General features: G+C 36.3%; 1 protein-coding gene and 1 long non-coding RNA gene across 3 annotated transcripts in view; one reads left to right on the forward strand and one right to left on the reverse strand.

The window, feature by feature from the left end:
- LOC112931817 (uncharacterized) overlaps positions 1-20,084 on the forward strand; it is a 53,344-nt gene that overhangs the window by 25,788 nt on the left and 7,472 nt on the right. The gene's annotated exons all lie outside the window — the stretch shown is intronic.
- Positions 1-20,084, reverse strand: part of DNAJC5B (DnaJ heat shock protein family (Hsp40) member C5 beta) — an 82,295-nt gene that overhangs the window by 11,994 nt on the left and 50,217 nt on the right. The window contains exons 4-5 of the mRNA XM_026014568.2: positions 9,664-9,877; positions 5,533-5,704 (exon numbers count right to left, since the gene is read on the reverse strand). Of these exons, the coding sequence (XP_025870353.2) occupies positions 5,533-5,704; positions 9,664-9,877 (386 nt within the window). The remainder of the gene's footprint in view (positions 1-5,532; positions 5,705-9,663; positions 9,878-20,084) is intronic.

The following is a 20,084-nucleotide window of genomic DNA, read 5'->3' on the forward strand; positions in this document are numbered from 1 at the left end:
GGAAACAGTCAACAAAACTAAAAGGCAACCTACGGAATGGGAGAAGATCTTTGCAAATGACATATCAGATAATGGGCTAGTACCCAACATATATAAAGAACCATCAAACTCAACACCCAAAGAACAAATAATCTAATCAGAAAATGGGCAGAAGACATGAACAGACATTTCTTCAAAGAAGACATACAAATGACCAACAGACACACGAAAAAATGTTCACTATCACTCGGCATCAGGGAAATACAAATCAAAACCACAATGAGAACCTCACACTAGTCAGAATGTCAGGAGACAACAGATGTTGGCAAGGATGCAGAGAAAGGGGAACCCTCTTACCCTGTTAGTGGGAATGCAAGCTGGCATAGCCACTCTGGAAAACAGTATGGAGGTTCCTCAGAAAGTTGAAAATAGAACGACCCAGCAATTGCACTACTAAGTATTTACCCCAAAGATACAAATGTAGTGATCCAAAGGGGCACCTGCACCCCAGTGTTTATAGCAGCAATGTTCACAATAGTCAAACTATAGAAAGAACTCAGATGTCCATCGACAGATGAATGGATACACACACACACACACACACACACACACACACACACACACATATACACACAGGAATATTACTCAGCTATCAAAAACAATGAAATCTTGCCATTGGCAAGGATGTGGATGGAACTAGAGGGTATTATGCTAAGTGATATAAGTCAGTCAAAGAAAGACAGTTATCATATGATCCCACTCATGTGGAACTTAAGAAACAAAACAGAGGATCATGGGGGAAGGTAGGGAAAAATAAAAAATGATGAAATAAGAGAGGGATCCAAACCATAAGAGATGCTTAATCATAGGAAACAAGCTGAGGATTGCCGGAGGGGAGGCAGGTCAGGGGTTGGGATAACTGGGTGATGGACATTAAGGAGGGCATGTGATATAAGGAGCACTGAGTGTTATATAAGACTGATGACTCACTGAACTCTACCCCTGAAACTATAATACACTATTTGTTAATTAATCAAACTTATTTATTTAAAATTTTCAAAAAAAATTAAGAGGAAATGCTTAAAAATGGGTTATAGATCTAAATATTAGACATAAAACTATAACACTTTTTGAAAACATTGGAGAAAATTTTCATGACTTAGGGTTAGGCTAAAAGTTCTTAGACATGACATTAAAAGCGTAAGCCCCTGAAAAATTTGACACCTTTGTAATAAAAATTTTTGCTCTGTAAAGAAGCAGCAAAAAATATATGTAGAAATGATAATAGTTTTATAAAACAAAACCCCATAAATATTTACACACAAAAAATTTAAAACTGTTGTTATCCTTGGAGAGCTGGTACCAGGAGGTTGATGTAAACTTGCTTTTGACTCTGTATCCTTCTGTGGTTGTTAAATTTTTATTAATATCTCTTACTTGCATACAAGGTCTCAAAACTCCCCACCATTGGCAGCTTTCAAATGAGGTTAGGCAGCAGTCAGCTAGAAAAGTTGTGGGAAGGTGAGGGTTAACTACTTAGATTTTGTCCAACTCTGAAATCCTAGGATTTTGTAATTATATACAATGTAAGATTGTTAAAAATTCCCTATGTGAGAAAATGTTTGCCATATTTTATTTAATTTCAGAATCATTGAAAAAAACCTTAAAGCTCCAGGGCTCACCAATACCTTCTAATGGACTCAAATCTTGATATATGCTGCTTATCATTTATCATGAGTAACTTGATATCTTAATGATTAGTAGCCTCTTTCAAGTATATTTTCTGTTTTCTTAAAATTTATTTGAGAGAGAGAGAGAGAGAGATCATGCACAAGCAGGAGGAGGGGCAGAGGGAGAGGGAGAGAATCTCAAGCAGACTCCCCAATGAGTCCCAACTTGAGGCTTCATCTCATGACCCTGAGATCATGACCTGAGCTGAAACCAAGTTGGAAACTCAACTGACTGAAGCACCCAGGCACACCTCAAGTGTATTTTCTTAAACAACTTTAAGTGGGTCTCCTTCTTTTGCAGAACAGGAGAGTCCACATTCCATTTATTGATCACAGTCTAGAAGGCATGGTCTTCACATGGAATCTGGTTTTTCATCTTTACAAGCCCTAACAACATTAATTTTTATCTGTAAACTATATTAGCTCTCTGAATTAGTGAAGTAAAAATCTGAAACTCGTTCACCTAGGTGCAAATAAGGCATAAATTTTCATAATGAAATGTTAGACTGAAAAGCATGGTGAATTTACTTGCTTCATTACTCCATCGTTAATGAAATTTTAGCTTCAGGGACCTATATCTGTGTAGATCTTTCTGAAGGCTTTTTGGGGCCCTACCAATGTGCTTATATTTTTGTATATTTGCAAAAGTAAGATATTTTTATCATAATCAGCAAAAACAGTGTCTCTTTCTACTTTGATTTCCCTCTGTCATACTTTTCTTCTTGATGAGTGGCAACAGAGGGGCTATGGATATTTTGGGGATTCAGTTAAGGAGAAATAGAGTTAAGGGATAAGTTTTATTTGAATTTAGTGTCCTATGTTTTTGTGGTTTGCAGTGTATAGTTAATTATTGGTAGCCATACTGGCATAGGAGTAGCTTAAAAAATCCTCTTATAGCTCCCTATGCCAGTTCACTTGTTGAGGAAACATGAAAATCCACACCAGAGGTTAGGTCACCCTGTATGAATGTGCCCAGGAGGCTCTGATACAGAAAATATTGAGTGATGTAGGGGCAAAAAGTTGGAAATGTAGAGACTTAAAAAGTGATCTGTGAAAAATTCTTCTAAATCTTACATCTTATATGTAAAAGAGGCTAGTCTTCTCAAATTTAATAGCTATCCCTAAAAATGTAGACATTATCAATAATGAGCTGTAACACCAAAAGAAACTTTTCTGTTCTACCAATGTGAGAAAACAAATTTTGATCAAATACACTAGAGAAAAAAACAATTATTTTTCTATTCTTCCTACAGAAAATGATATTCCAAAATTACTGTCAAATGAAGAGACAAAGAATAGTGCATCCAGAAGGCATAGAGGGAAAGTATTATAGAGGTGTACCAGGCTGTTAAACTATTGCTATTTTGTTTTAGACTTTCTCATATTTGTAGTATTTTTAGTTTTTAAGCTTTGCAATTTATTGTGATTTCCCTTTCTCATTACAAATAAATATTTGCGTTAAGAGCTACTTTTATGTTTATAATTTTGTGCTTTTTTTTTTGGTAAAGAACACTGCCCAAGTTGTGTAAGTATCAGGCCCTACAAAATTTGGATCAACTCTGCATAGAGCTTTTAAATATTTGGGCATAGAATAAAGCTTTTCCTTTGGCTTAAGGATTCTTAGTAACACAATCAAGTGAGATCATGCTTTACTTAGTCTAGAATATGACCTCTGCAATGGAATTGGTAACTCTGAGGTGTCAGAACTGAGAACAGTGAGAGGCACACAGATTTATCACCAGTCATCCTGCAGGAAAGAAACCTGGGTGGAATTTGGCACTGAGTATACATTTCTGTTCCAGAAAAGAAAACTGCAAAGGAGGTCTGATGAAATGACCTGGTAGAGCTTTTATCTAATTTAAAAGAGGAAAGACTTTGAGGCTTTTCAGAGAAGTGTGAAACAGTGGAGTTGGGGTATCTACGTTCAATTTTCCTAGTTTTGGTTTCTGCACTATACAGGAAAAGTTAAGGTTGACATTGTGGATGATGATGAAAATACTCTCATATCTCACTGCCCCTTCCTATTTAGTAATTGAATAGTGTACTGGATTGATGGATGTTATGGGAGATCCTGTAGACAACAGAGCTAGCTAATGTGATCTTACAATAGTTTATCTCCCTTGCAAAGGCAGAAGGGATTAATGTACTGGGGATCATCATTCTTAAGGAAATTATGCAAGGTCACTGGCCCTTCCGTGGAGAATTTACACATATATATGTAAATATATATATTTATAAACATATATATTTTTATATATTTATAATATATTATTATATTATATTATAATATATAAATATATTATATATTTATATTTATAAATATATATAAATTTAACCCATTTTAAATATAATATATTTAACCCATTTTTAAATATATATATATTTATATATAAATATATATTTAACCCATTTTTAAGTAGTACTCTTGCTTGTTCTTTTTGGCATGTATGTCCTCATTAAAAGATTAATTGTCCTTTTTACATCCCAAATAAGGTAAAAGGCAGTTATAATTATATTTCATCATGGGCCCACAATTTGTTTCCAGGAGTAGTAATAAAAATTATTAGAGTAACCCCCTGTTTGCTAGACTGGCCACCCAATGGTCTCCATAGAAAGGGGTCACAGGTTGCAGGAAAACCCCTTAGTCTTCTCTGACTCCCAGTCCTAAAATGATCTGGACTAAGTACAATTTACAAAATTGAAGACTCCTTCCTTCAAGCTAGAGTTAGGATGGGTAATAACACTATTACTTAGCATAACATTTGATAGGGAATAAAAGGTATATGGAAGGTTTTAGATAGTCTCTGCTGCTTGATGTCATAGAAATTCTGTTTCATTGTGATCAAAAGAATCAGAGTCCAGTTCAGTCCAGAGAAATGTACCATTCCTAATTTCAGCAATTCTGACAACAATGGGCCACTGTCTGAATTATCAAGTGATTCTTTTATTTGGCTGTCCAGAGTTCTTTGTGATTTAGTGATAAAGTCTATAATGCAGAATAATTATACATTCTATAGGAGAAAATTATAGTAGGATTATGGCTGCAAGACAGAGAGGACAATGGCAGATTTGACTCCAGCTTGTTTACACAAAGGCATTTCCCGGAACATATGAAGTATTCCTAGTGTTGTGAATTCTGTGAGGTTTTATCTTTCCTTATATTTTTCCTTTATCATTTCTGGGAGGAATGAACTTGAATCAAGTAATATTTATGATCATGTATACACATAGACAAACATGTAGAGGTGGTTTAGCAAAGCAAATAGTCCCATTTACGAAGGACAGTAATCTTGATGCTGGTTGAGGCTAGCTCTGAATGTGTGGGTTTGAAAGAAAACTATGTTTCCAGGGAAGAAAGATCACCCTTACCCTAGTTCTACTCAAAACCCATTATCAAGTACTCAGAAAGAAGAAAAGTCAAGGGTTGTTGACTTTTTGTGATGTCTATTCCCTTCTATATGAATAGAGATCCTAAAGTAACAGGCTTGGTTCTTGTATCTCTGAGCATTCCCACTCAAACCTCCCTGAACCTAGAGCTCATACTCTCATAACGAGATCATGAATTGTACTAGCTTTGCTTTGTGATCAGCATATTTCGTGATTTTTTTTTCTCATGGTGTCAGGTTCTGCTTTTCTTTGTGGCTAGGAAAGGGAACTGTCCTTTCATCCTCTCCAAAAGTGGTACCAAAGATGACAGTCATTGGGATTCCTCTCATTGGGTTGTTGGATCTCTCTCACTTTAGTGATAACCATCATCAGAGACCTCACATGTGATCAAGCCTGTGAAGGGAAACCCACTAACTCTCTCCTTATTTTACTCTACCTTTTTCCATATCGGTCTTGATCTGCTCCTCAAGATCCTCTGGGGACACATAAAAGTCCTCTTCTGGCACCGATGATTTGGGCCGGCAGCGTCCACAGCAGCAGTTGCAGCAGCAGCATAGGCAGCAGCAAAAATAACAGCCAGTCAAGAGGCCAATGATGACAAACAGGGTCTAAGGGAAACAGAAGCAAAGCAAAATAGGGGGGAGTGGTGGTAGGGTGTGGGAGAACCCCAGAAATTAAGTGTGCTTCCATGTATCTTCAGAAACCTAAAGATTTTGCAGTTCACCCTGCAGACCACATATTCACCCTCATCCTTATTGTAGCTTTTTAGTTATCTTGGAAACAAATTCCTTATGAAGTTTTGCCTAACAAGTTCACAGGAAGTGACTTGTAGCCTAAGTAATGAAGTGTTTATTCATAAGCTATAGTGGTCATTATTAACAGTAGAGCAAACAAAACAACAAACAACCTCTACAGGTCAAATGAGCTAACCAAGGAAATTGACTCATTCTTGCTGAAGAAGAGCTGTTGATAGCTCTCCCTCCCACCTCCACATTTCTCTTAGTCACCAAGTCCTGCCAAAATCTCCTGCACCCCCCCCCCCCGCTTGTCTCAACCCTGACTGGTAGGACTTTAGAAAGGTCTTGTTATCTCTGCCTTTAATACTTCAGTAGCTTCCTAACTAGCCTCCTTGCCTCCACTCTTGCCTCCTGTTCTACTCTGCATATTGTTGTGGGAGCTTTCTGAAATACATGTACTTTTGAACCTATGCGGCAACTTTTATACATGTACTTTTGAACCTATGCGGCAACTTTCCTGCCTCTCAGGAAAGGCTCGAACTCCTTATTAATGGTCATATGGCTTCCAACCCTTCTGTGGATTAGCACAGCCCCCTTCCTGCCATGCTTGCCATAGCTTTGCTATCCCTGTGGATTCATCTGCCCAGGGGGGCCCCTCCCCTTTCCCCAGCTACCTAAAAAATGTCCTCCCTGTGTTTTGGATTCATGTCAAAGATCCTCTCACTGACATCTTTCCTGAAGAGTTTCTCCCTCCATCTTTCCTGAATAGTTTCTCCCTCCTTTGTGCCCCAGCTGTACTCCATATACATTTCTACCATGTTTTTTTAAATTGTTATTGACAATTTAGGACATTGATCAGTTTAGTTTATAGGTCTGTCTCACTTTAGGCTGAACTTCTTGAAGGCTAGAACTATATGTTAATCATCTTCCAGTCCCTCCTAACCTAAGAATTTAGTACCTGGTGTGTGGCAGACAATAAATACCTACTGAATTAATGAATGTGTGAAGTAATTAATAGATAAATGATTTGTTCCTCCTAGTGAATGGCCAGCACCAGGATTTCCCCACAAGCATGTAAAAGGTTTGCTTATTAAGTCTGCCGTAGCTAAAGATGAAAAGAAACTTTCCCAACCTCCAGTTTTAGTTAAAATAAGACAAATTTTGTTAGTGGAGCAAAATAAATTTGATTTTTTAAAAAACATGTTATTTGAGATAGGAAATGTTTTATACATATTTGAATCAGAATGGAGATTTTATCTAAAAAGAGCAAAGAGAATAAAGATTACCTTGTGTATACAGTTCTTCAGTAACTTAAGGCAAAAATCTTTAACATTAATGAACTTCACCTGGTTCATCCTGGCTCGTCCCTGCTACCTAACCCACTATCCCCTCTCTCTGACTTTGGTTCCTGTTGTGGGATGGAGCTTAAAGTGGCTTGCAGCAAGGAAGCTTTAATTACACTCTCATATCTATAATCTTTTTGCTTAGTATACTCTACATTTTCATAGACTTAAGTAAATTACCCTGAAAAACAGAACTGTGATACCCTTCTTCTCACCAACTGCCACCAAAACCCTCCTGTGCAGTATTCTTGAGTTACAGCCCCAGGCAGCACCTCCTTTCTTTGACTACTTTTGTCCTTGTCTTTACGATGCAATTCCTACATTTTTCTCTTCTCTGAAAATTTCATTTAATTCATGTACTTTTTTGTTCTTTATCACAACTAGATTGTTTGCCTGTTGGAAAATAACCTTGTCTTATATACTTACAATGCTTAGTACACTACTGGGCATAAGTAAGAGTCCAATATTTTTGAAGTACATATTTTAAATGGTACAATAAATCATTCTTGCAATGCATACTTAATACATGATCACTATGTGCCAGCTATTCTTTTTTTTTAGATTAAAAAAATTTTATTTATTCATGATAGACATAGAGAGAGAGAGAGAGGCAGAGACACAGGCAGAGGGAGAAGCAGGCTCCCTGCTGGGAGCCCAAGACAGGACTCAATCTCAGGACTCACAGGATCCCACCCTGGGCCAAAGGCAGGCGCTAAACCGCTGAGCCACCCAGGGATCCCCTGTGCCAGTTATTCTAATGGGAACAGTGCAGTTAGACTTTGGACATAACCAGAAGAAGGAGGCAGAGTTTTTTTTAATCTTATTTTTAAAGACCCACATCAGGAATCATTTCATATATCTCTTATACCACTGGACAGCTGCTGCTTTTCTATATGAATTTTGATCAATTTTGTCAACTTCCTCAGCAAGCACATCTATTCTCATTCTTATGTAGGCCAGCCTCAATATGCAACCAGGTGCTAGTGTGTAAATTATCTAGAATGCCAGATTTATCTTCCCATGGAGAGAATGTCAGCTCTGAAGGTTAGGTTCCCAGGCAAGCCCATTAAAGCCCACATTGTTATATGAACACTCAATCTATCATACATGACATTGTCAGTGTGTACACTCTCATGCTAAGGTTCACATCCACTCAGAGGGAACTTGTCTCCCTCCCAGGTCTTCAACAATAGAAAAAGGAGGATTCAGTGGGAATGTCACTTATCTTGAGGAAAATAAATTTTGAAGACTGCAGAAGACAAGGGAGGCATCAGGTTGCAGACTCTCCATGCTTATGTACAAAAATATATTTTCTCTCCTGCATACATAAAAGTTTCCAATTTAACAATATTTATTTTATTGGAATAAAATAACAATCAGAATCCTACTGAACATGCAATCCTTCTCTTTGGAGATCTGTAGTTTTTTAAATTATTAATTAATAATTTGAATATGAATGTGAGTTCATGATTTCACAAAATGTATGAATTATCAAAAAATATGCTGATGGTCTGTATGTATAGTTTATGTGTAAATACGCTTTTATCAGAAGATAAGGATATTAAAACTCATAAACAAATACATAACCACCACCAAACATTCATATACTAGGTATTCCTAGGAAACCACAAAAATTTACCGTCAAAAGTCAATTCTGATTGCACTAAGTCCTTAAAAATATTGCCTTCTTCTTGACTAGATATTCTTTTTTAAAAATTTCTCCCTCTGGGGCAGCCCGGGTGGCTCAGCGGTTTTGCACTGCCTTTGGCCTAGGTCCTGGAGACCCGGGACAGAGTCCCACGTCAGGCCTGCTTCTCCCTCTGCCTGTGTCTCTGTCTCTCTGTCTCTCTGTGTCTCTCTCATGAATAAATAAATAAAATCTTTAAAAAAATTTTTCTCCCTCTGTGACTCTTCACCTTGTCCAGCTCTACCTAATTTTCACTCCATTCCCCCCGCCCCCATTTCCTTCTCTACTACTTGAGGTCATGTTCCACGTGAGCCTATCACATAACTAACATGCATTCTCCCAAGTTCTATATTTGCTCATGTAGCTTATGTTATTGATAATAAAGTACATGGCTAAATTTGTCCTATAATAATTTACCAACTACTTGTCACACTATTAAATTATTTTTGTTTTTGAGCAATGAGTCAGTTCTTAATTAGTCATTATGGGGAGAGGGAGGGCAGTCAGAATTAACCCAAAACCTCAAATTCAATTATAATTAATGTCTAGAAGTATTTTAAGTCATGCTGTATTTTATAATTGTTTGGTGAGTTAAAGCAAAAAAAAATTCTCAAATAACAGCTTTCAGTTGAAGTGATATCTTTATTTACAAGAGTTATAGTAACTCTTATTATCTAGTAACTTATTACTATAATAAGTAATATAGTAACGTTAGGTTTTCTCAGAGACGGAGTCTAAAAGAGTGAATAATACCATGCTTTTTCTAGGAAATTGTTTTTAAAGAAAAAAAATTGGTTTACCTTTGCCCACCAGCTTGACAGCATGAAGTAGGTGTTAACATTTTCATCTCCGAATTGTTCGGCCACATAGAGTCCCAGAGATCCATACTTGTCATATATGTTTCTCTTTGACATGTCAGTAAGTATCGTGTGGGCGTTGTTGATTTCTTTAAACTTATCAGCAGCAGCTGGATCATCTGGATTCTTGTCTGGATGATGTTTCAGGGCCAATTTTCTTTTAAGATTAAAACAAAAGTGAGGAAAAGTGTTATTTGACAAGAACCGCAATGACACTTTAGGAGGGGCAGTATTCACTTGTACATCGTTTTTACATGCAATTACTTTGAAATGATAAGTTTCACAAAAATGTTGATGTAACTAAACAAGTTTTCATCAGATGCTGTCTCTTGTTTCATTTTTTTAAAGATTTTATTTATTTATTCATGAGAGACACAGAGAGAGAGAGAGAGAGAGAGAGAAGAGAAGAGAAGAGACACAGGCAGAGGGAGAAGCAGGCTCCATGCAGGGAGCCTGATGTGGGACTCAATTCCAGGACTCCAGGATCACGGCCTGGGCTGAAGGCAGGCACTAAACCACTGAGCCACCCAGGGATCCCTCTCTTGTTTCTAATATGCTGGCACAGTATTATTATTTCTCTCCTCACACCCTCAAAGGAATTCTTGGTTGCTGCATACTTGTGGAGTCTGTGGCAAATATATGAAGTTTATTTTTACCTAGGAGCTGATCCATGGCCCACCTCAATATGCAGAGGCCTTTAAGAGTTTGTACAATAGGGTCGGTTTACAATAAAATTTCATTTAGAACTGGAACAAGTTTCTAGAATTAACAAAACTTCACATGACATATTCGAAAAGTTAAACTCAACTTCAAAAAAAATCTGATTCATACGCCCTTGGATAAACAGTATGACTCTTTTCACAAATCTTCCACAAATCCTCACTCCCTTTTGTTTTTATGAGCAGCTACTATGACTTCCCTTGTTTTCAAATGTATATTTGACTTCTTTTCAAATAGGTCTTTCCACTTCAAATAATCTGTAGAAGTTTACTTGTGAGTAAAAGGTCCTCTCTTCTCTGTGGATCATATATCAATTCTGGAAGGATATGTATATATGTGTTGTGTTGCAGGTGCGTGTGTGTGTGTGTGTGTGTGTGTGTGTGTGAAAGAGAGAGGAGGGGGAAGAAAGAGAGAGAGATATTTGGGAGTTATTTAGTCTTTAGTTATACTTAAGTATTAAAAAAAAACCTGTAAATTAAACATAAGAACTGAGCTATGATAGTCGGGGGTCTGGCTGGTAACCATTTCCTTCACTTCCCTCTATACATAGATTTAAATATTAGTTAAAGCCATTTTCAAAAACTGAGTCTGTAGCAGTTTTTCCACTGCAAAGTCAATGAATTTTACGACTCTGTACCAGAAATTTTATGTGACTTGTTTTTCCTACTGTGCCCATCATAGCTATGGGATGTAGGAATGTAGGAATGTGGGATGTAGTATGTAGGAATATACTTTCAGCTTTTGTTTTGGTTTAGATTAAATTGTTTCATTTTAATGCAATAATAAAAGGCCATGAGAAGAGCCGAAAAATCAAGATTACATTATAAGTCAATCTACACAATAAACTGGAAAAAAAATCACATCTATTTTAGGATTTAAAGTATTGCTGATAGGATGTAGGTGATTAAGCAGCTCAGCACCAGCATGCTTTAAAAGTACCAAGGGGATCCCTGGGTGGCGCAGCGGTTTGGCGCCTGCCTTTGGCCCAGGGCGCGATCCTGGAGACCCGGGATCGAGTCCCACGTCAGGCTCCTGGCATAGAGCCTGCTTCTCCCTCTGCCTGTCTCTGCCTCTCTCTCTCTCTCTCTCTCTCTCTCTCTCTGTATGACTATCATAAATAAATAATAAAAAATAAATAAATAAATAAAAGTACCAAAATGCTTAAAAGTAAAAATCATGGTGTAAAATCCATTTCAACTCTGAACTTAGAATAAATAAAAAGGATAAAGCAAAGATAGTTCATTTTAATTAATTAATTAATTAATTAGAGAGAGAGAGAGAGAGGGAGAAGAGAACACAAGTAAGGGGAGTGGCAGGCAGAGGGAGAGGGAGAAGCAGGCTCCCCAATGAACAGAGAGCCCCTCATTGGGGCTCAATCCCAGGACCCTGGGATCATGACCTGAGCCAAAAAGTCAGATGCTTAACTGATGATTGAGCCATCCAGGCACCCCTGATAGTTCACTTTAAATTTGTTTAACCAAACGTTTCATGCTTTTTGAGGGACAGTTGGGGTATCTATAAATTCTTAGAGAGGAGACCATTGGAGATGTTTTTTATGTGCAGAATTCATGATGAAATTTTGCTAATAGCACAAAATGCCTATTTTGTCATTTAAAATTATTTTATAATGTTTACTATAAGCCAGCACTATTATAAACACATTGTAAATATTTATTAATATTCACCACAGTTCTATGAAATAGGTATTATAATGATTCCATTTTACAGATGAGGAAATTTAGCTACCAGAAAGTTAAGTGAGTTGTCCATTTTCACACAGCTAATAATTAGATCTAGACTTTGAATACAGGCAATCTGACCCTGAGCACATGCTCTTAGATACCACTATGCTACCTTGTTAAATATTTTTAAATTTAAAAAGTAAGGCATTCAGAATGTTAGTAGGCCATTGTAAGGACTTTGGCTTTGGCCTATATGACCTGGGAAGCTATTGGGGTACTTTAGTTTTAGAAGGATTGCTAACCTTTGGAGAGGACAAAGGCCAAACCAGGGACACTCTTAGGAAAAGTTCATGGTGGTTCAGATCAGTGTGGTAGTGGAAGATATAATGAGAAGTGGTTGGATTCCGGATATATTTTGAGGGCTAGCTGATGGATTGGGTGTGGGATACGAAAGAAAGAGAAATAAGAGATGGCACCAGATTTTTGGGCTGAGCAAATTTGTAGAGACAAGTTTGTAGTTATTATTTAATGAGTTGGCAAGAGGATTCTTTTCTTTTTCTTTCTTTCTTTCTTTCTTTTTTTTTTTTTTTTTTTTTTTGGCAATAGGGAATGGTTTGCTAGGATTTAGAGTTGTATTTAGACATCTTTGAGATGCCTATTGGACTTCCAAGTAGTGATGGAGAGATATATGAACCTGGAGTCTAGGCAAGAGTTACTGTGGGAGGGATGCCTGGGTGACTCAGTGGTTTAGTGCTTGCCTTCGGCCCAGGGTGTGATCCTGGAGACTCAGGATCGAGTCCCATATCGGGCTCCCTGCATGAAGCCTGCTTCTGTCTCTGCCTCTCTCTGTGTCTCCTGAATAAATAAATAAAATCTTTTTTAAAAAAGAAAAAGAGTTACTGTGGGAGATGTATGTCTGAGAGTTCTCAGCAGGTAGATCTTATTTAGAGCTATGGAGCTGGAAAAGATTTCCAAGGGAATGGGTCCAAGAGAAGTCCAAAAACTGGGCTTTGGAAAGGAAGGACAAGCAGAGGAGATGAAAAAGGAGAGGCCAATGATGCAGAAGGGAAAATCTGGAGAATATGGGGTTTTGAGATCTAAATGAACAAAGCATTTCAAGGAAGAGAGTGGTATTTGTGTCAAATACCATTAATAGGTCATATATGATGAGGATTAAGAATTGATCACTAGGTTTAATGATCTAGAAATCTTTGGTGACACTGACACAAACACATACACACACACACACAATGGTATATATGTCTTTATATAAGGAAAATAAATCCGAAAAATAAGTAGAAAAGAAAGAACTTGGAAGGTTATAACCACAATTAATGGTGCTTATAGCTGCACATTAGGATTATAGGTAGTTATTTTGTTTTTGCTTGTTACAAAAAATATACAGATTACTTGCGTAGTTTCCTTCTATAAGCATTTTTAAGCTCATTAAAAATATTCTCTTTTAATAGCTGAAAGTTTAGTTTGTTCTCTTAAATGACCTACTACCAAATTAGAAGGGAAAGGAAGAAAGGAGTTCTCTAACTTCAGTGATACAATGATCATCATCAAAAACTGTCAAGTGGATTCTTTAAACACATTAATTTTAATGGCATGATATTCCTGGAATTCTCACACTGTGCTCTAGGATACAATTGCAGCATTTTCTCCTACTAGCTCCAGAAATCATTTCCAGGTCAATCAAATACAAGAGCTATTACTTCTGCCTTGAAAAAAGAAACCCCTGGAAAGTGCCTCTTTGCATACATTGCCTTGTTTCTTGTTTTCAGTTGTAGACTGATACATACCGCCCAACACTTAGCCAGAAAAGCATAACTTCCTGTCATATTTTAAGCTGCTTGTATCTTTATCAGCTCACAAGGGCAGATGCACTCAACCATCTATCACACTCCTCTAACAATAGCATTGGCAAATTCAGAGGGCTGGACCATCTCCATTTGTAACAAATCCAATTCCTAGTCGTCAGCAGCATTTTGACTCCTCTTGGCAGACACTCTTGGCTCTGAGGAATCCTTGGGAAATATGGCTAGCAGAGGCAGCTGCCAAAATTATACAACTGCTCAGGAAGTACTTGGTCAATGACCCATCCTTGGGAATTGCCTATAGAGCAAGGAAGCATGTATGGAATTTAGGATAAAAAGAATGCTTAGAGTCATTTGAATATAAATTTCACCTAGTTCATTTTAAAGATCTTATAATTTCTCATTTTATATTTAAAAGTGACATAATGTGTGCCTTTTATTCTAAATCTCTCTATACTTAGTCACCTATTAATCTGGTATGACTATAAACTAATGTTAGAAATAGCATCAATGCCTCTAACTTCCATTTAAAAATCCAATGACAACTGTCAACTGCAGTGCATAGTGAATTCAATGAGTGGCAGATAAAATAAACATGGGGTTTATGGTTATATTACTTAAGGCTCCTATTCTGAGGCAGTAGCATAATTCTAAGAATTATAGTGCTCTGCTCAGTTCTCTTCCTCTTAACATCGATCCTCTTACCATCAGATCTATCTGCTACTCTCTACTGGTTTCTAAGTCATCTAAGACCAGATTCTGACCATGTTGCCTCACAGTTAGGCCAGATCCGTCTCCATGAGGTTGAAATGTTATAGGAAACCTTCTTTGGGAAAGGTGGCATCTAAGATTCAGGGAACTAAGTTTCATCCTGGCATGGCTCTGTCTATAAACTGCCTTTCCCTACTCAACACATTTTCAGCTGCTTTATCCAATTATCACCTATTGTTTCCTATTTCAAAATTTTGCCTGGGTGCCTGGGTGGCTCAGTTAATCAACTCTTGACTTAGGTTCAGGTCATGATCTCAGGGTTGTGAGATGGAGCCCCATGAGCCCGCTTAAGATTTTCTCTTTTCCTCCGCCCCTCCCACCACTCTCTCCTTCTCTTAAAAAAAATTCTCCATTGCAGTGTGACTTTCTGCTAAACTCTCTCAGCCACAAAGTTTATTGCCCCCTCAATGTCCCAGAAGAAGCCACCTGCTGCATAAGATGAAACAGTAGAAGAGTAAGAGTGATTTCTTCCCATATCCTAGAACCCTTAAAATACCCTTGCGACAGAAACACACACACATGCAGAGCAAAATCCGAGTTTGAAAAAGCTCAGGTAGCAAAAGAAAGCAAAATCTGAGCTCAGACATAGACTATTTTCTCTAGAAAAAATTAGTATAATGGGAAGGAGACTAGTGGTAAATAGGAAAATGAGCTGCTATAAACCAAGTTTGAAGGTAAAAACAAACCCTAGATTAGTAACTCTAGGTGATGGCAAGTATTGCAATAATGGAACTTGATAGTTGTCATAATATTGGAAGCTCAGTGGAATTCCTCTGCCCTCTTGGACTAAGTCAACACCCAAGTGAAAACATAATAAACCAATATAGGAGCCCCAGTGCATATGTCCCTGCTGATATAGATATAGATATAGATATAGATACATAGATATAGATATATAGATATATAGATACCCCTTTGTGGTTTAATTTGCATTTTCCTAATTACTAATGAGGCTGACATATATATACCTATATATGCCATCTGGAAATCATCTATTTAAGTGCATAGTCTTTTGCCAGTTTTTAGTTTGATATTTAAATTGTAGCATTTTAAAAAATACCTATTCTTTATATGAATCCTTAGTCATTTATATGTATTGCATATATATTCTCTCTTTCTGGGAACTTATTGTTAGTTTCTTTCTGGAATCTTTTGATGAACAGAAATTCTTAATTTTAATTTAGTTGATCAATTTTATCCTGAATTCAGAAAGATATTGTCCTATAAATTCTATAACTCTAAAATCTTTATAGATTTGCCTTTCACATGGAAGTCAAGGATTGATTTGTAGCTGCTTTTTCAATGTGGTGGAAGGTAGGTGTCCAATCTCATCTTTAAAATGTGGTTATCTGGGATCCCTGGGTGGCGCAGCGGTTTAGCACCTGCCTTTGGCCCAGGGCGCGATCCTGGAGACCCGGGATTGAATCCCACGTCGGGCTCCCGGTGCATGGAGCCTGCTTCTCCCTCTGCCTGTGTCTCTGCCTCTCTCTCTCTCTCTCTCTCTCTCACTGTGTGCCTATCATAAATAAATAAAAATTTTTTTTAAAATGTGGTTATCTAACTGTCCTAGCACCATTTATTTAAAAAATAAAATCCATTCCCTGTATTTCTAGGCTGTCTTCTGCTGCCATTGGTCTGTTTGGCTATTTCTGGGCCAATCATAGTTTGAAATACGGTACTTTAAAGTATGTATTAGTATCTTCAAGAGCAAGTTCCTCCCGGGGTGCCTGAATGGGTCAGTGGGTTGAGGGTCCAACTCTTGATTTCAGCTCAGGTCATGATCTCAGGGTCATGGGATCAAAGCTTGTGTTAGGTTGCATGCTCAGCACAGTCTGCTTGGGATTATCTCTCTCCCTTTCCCTCTGCTCCTCACCCTGCTCATGATCTTGCTGAAATAAACAAGCAAATAAATAAATAAGTAAATAAATAAATAAATAAATAAAAGCTTTCTAAAAAAGTGAATTCTTCTCTTTTACTAATTGACTAACAGTGAATGGATGTTCAATTTTTTTTCAAATGCTTTTTCTGAATATGTTGAGAAAACACGTTTTTTTCTCTTTCAGTCTGTTAACATGATTGATTTTCTAATATTAAATGAAGTTTGTTCTTGGATAAACTCAACTTGGTCATTATGTATTATTTTTTATTTATTGCTGGACTATTTTCTAATTTGTACACTAATTCTATAAATTTTCCTCTAAGTACTACTTCAACTGCATTCCACTAGTTTTAATATGTCATGTTCACTTCTAGATATATTCTGATTTTATTTTCTTTAAGATTTTATTTATTTATTCATGATAGAGAGAGAGAATCAGAGACAGAGGCAGAAGGAGAAGCAGGCTCCACACCGGGAGCCCGATGTGGGACTCCAACCCCTGGACTCCAGGATCACACCCTCGGCCAAAGGCAGGAGCCAAAGCACTGAGCCACCCAGGGATCCCCGATATATTCTGATTTTAATTGTGGTTTATTTTAGCCATGAGTTCATTTAAAATGTGCCTCCAAATTTTTCAAACAAATAGGAATTTTCTAGTTGTCTTTTTATTTTTGTCCTCTAGCTTGATTGCACTGCAGTGAGAAAACATGTTTTACTTGATTTAAATCCTTCAAAATTTGAGAATTGCTTTTAGTCTCATTACTTGTTCAATTTTTATGAATCTTTTGTATGTGTTTTAAAGAATACATAGTCCATACCTGTTAAGTGCTCCATTCTTATATAAGAGAATTAGACTTTGTTAATTATTTTGTTCAAATCTTCTATACTCTTAGCCATTTTACTGATCTATCAAACAGGTTATGTTAAATCTAGTCTCTCACTATCACTGTAGGTTTGCATATTTCTCTTTATACTTGTCACTTTTTGCTAGTTGTGTATTTTAGACCATGGTTTTTGAAGGATACAAATTAACAGCTGTTATACATTCCTGATGAATTAAACTTTTATCATTTGAAATATGCCTCTTTATCCCTAGTAACATTTTTTGTCATTACTTTAATATTAATAAAGCAACACTAGCTTTCTTTGGGTAGGCATCTACATAGAATATATTTTTCTCTACTTTTATTTTCAAATTTCAGTATGCTTATATAGTAGATGTGTATTTTGTGAACACCATATTGTTTTGGGTTTTTTATTCACAATGATGATCTTTTTCTTTTAATTGAAGCATTTAGTTTATGCTTATTTTTAATATATCTCAGGCTAAACCCACCACTTCTTTGTTTTATTTTTGTCCCATCTAAAATAAATTTTCTTTCCTCTCCTTTCTTGCCTTCCTTTAGATTGGTTCTTTAATTTTTCTACTTTTTTCCCTCTGTTGCCTTGGAAATTATGCATTTTTAAAATTCCTCTGGGATTTTCCTAGAGATTACAAAATCCTTATCAAAGTCCAATGTCAAGGTACTTTTGTACTTTTGTCTTTAAGACAAAATAAAAATCTTAGAACATGACCACTATTACTTTTGTCCCAACTTAAGTGTTGTTGGTAGCCTGTTACTTTAATTCTCTCCATCTCTTAGTCCCTCAAGAATTGTTATTTAATACAATTATTTAATGATCTTTTTCACAATTAGTATTTGTGTTCATTTACTCACATATTTTTCAATTTTGTTGCCATTGGTTATTATGTTGCATCTCTGACCATCTATCAGGAATTATTTTCCTTCTATGAACACCCTTTAGTATATCTGTTAGTGCAGATCTGCTGATAATTAATTCTTACAGTTTTGTTTAATTTAAAAATGTCTTTATTTCACCTTCATTTTTGAAGGGTGTTTTCTATGGATGTATAATTGTAGGTTATCAATTATTTTCTTTTTTACACTAAAGATCTCAGTCCATTGTCTTCTGAATTCAATTATTTCTGTTGAGAAATCTGTTGTAAGTCTAGTTGTTATTCTTTGAAGATAGTTTCCATTTTTTTTTCTAAAGGCTCTTCATCATTGATTTTCAGCAATTTTCCTGTGATGTGCTTGAAATATATTACTTTCTATTTGTTTTGCTTGGCTTTAATTGGGCTTCTGGTATATGGATTGATATTGTTCATGAACCTAGAAGATTCAGAGATTATTTACAAATAGTTTTCATCTCATTCTCTTTCTACTCTCCTTTTCAGACTCCAGTTGCATTTTTCTAAGACCTTCTTAATGGATCCTTTATTTATTTTATATTCTTGCACTGTTTCCTGTCCTTTTGTAATTTTTTCTTGCTATTTTATTCTGGCCTATCTTCCAGTTAGCTCTTTAACCTGTACATACTACCTTTGAATTCTTTAGTTTGATTGCTGTATTTTTCAGTTGTAAAATTTATGTGTTCATTTAAAAAATTGAAATGTCCCTTTTCATAATTTTCAGTCTTCTGTGAAAATTCTTAATCTTGTATTTTGTTTCTTGATCATAGATATTTTAACATTTGTGTCTGATAATTCTAATATATGAGGTTGTCCATGATTCTGTGTCTATTGTCAAACTTTTACTGATTCTTAGTTCATATTGTCTTGACTTATATATGCTTATTGCTGTAGCCAGATCTTGTATTTTAAAAAGTTTAAAAGAATATATTTGGGAATGTTGTGAAAGAATAAATCCTAAAAGTTTTTAACATAAGCAGAAATTGTTTCTCTTTTCTTCTTTTGTATCTGTAGGACATGATAAATGTTAGCAGAGCCTATTGCGACAATCGTTTCACATTGTATGCATATCAAATCATCATGCTATACATCTTAAATTTACACACTGATGTATGTCAGTTATTTCCCAACAAAACTGAAAAAAAAATTAAGAAAAATAATTGGACTACTAAGAAAATGTTGTCTTATGCCAGAGAGCATTTTTATTTCCTACTTTCAGATGTTTGGAGGCACTTACAAAACTGGGATCATTGCAATCCAATATTAGGTATTGAGATTTCTTTTCAGTTACCCTGATGGCTCAAAGTTCAGTTATAATTCATACAAGGCTGGTGTTTTCCATGATCTGTGTAATAAGCTTTGGTGAAATTAAATAGCTTAAAACAACAAACATTTTATTAGTTTGCTTATAATGTTGTAGTTAGGCAGAACTTGGTGGGGACAATTTTTCTGTGCTCTGTTTGGCTTTGGCTAGGACTGCTCAATTGGAGTTGAAGAATTTGCTTCCAAGATGACCTCACTGACCTTAAGTTGGTGATGGCTATGACTGAGCTAGGAACTGTTGGCTAGGAACTCTGTTTTCCACATGACTTCTCCATGTGACTAGGTGAGGATCCCCAATGTATGATAATCTCAGGATAGTCCTATTTCTTAAGAGGTGGCCAGCTTAGACAAGGCTGCAAAAGCAGAAGCTGCTGAGCCTTTTTAGGATTTAGATACACCATCACTTCTGCCGCAAT

This window comes from Vulpes vulpes, chromosome 13, assembly GCF_048418805.1.
Source record: "Vulpes vulpes isolate BD-2025 chromosome 13, VulVul3, whole genome shotgun sequence".
NCBI classification, from domain to species: Eukaryota; Metazoa; Chordata; class Mammalia; order Carnivora; family Canidae; genus Vulpes; species Vulpes vulpes.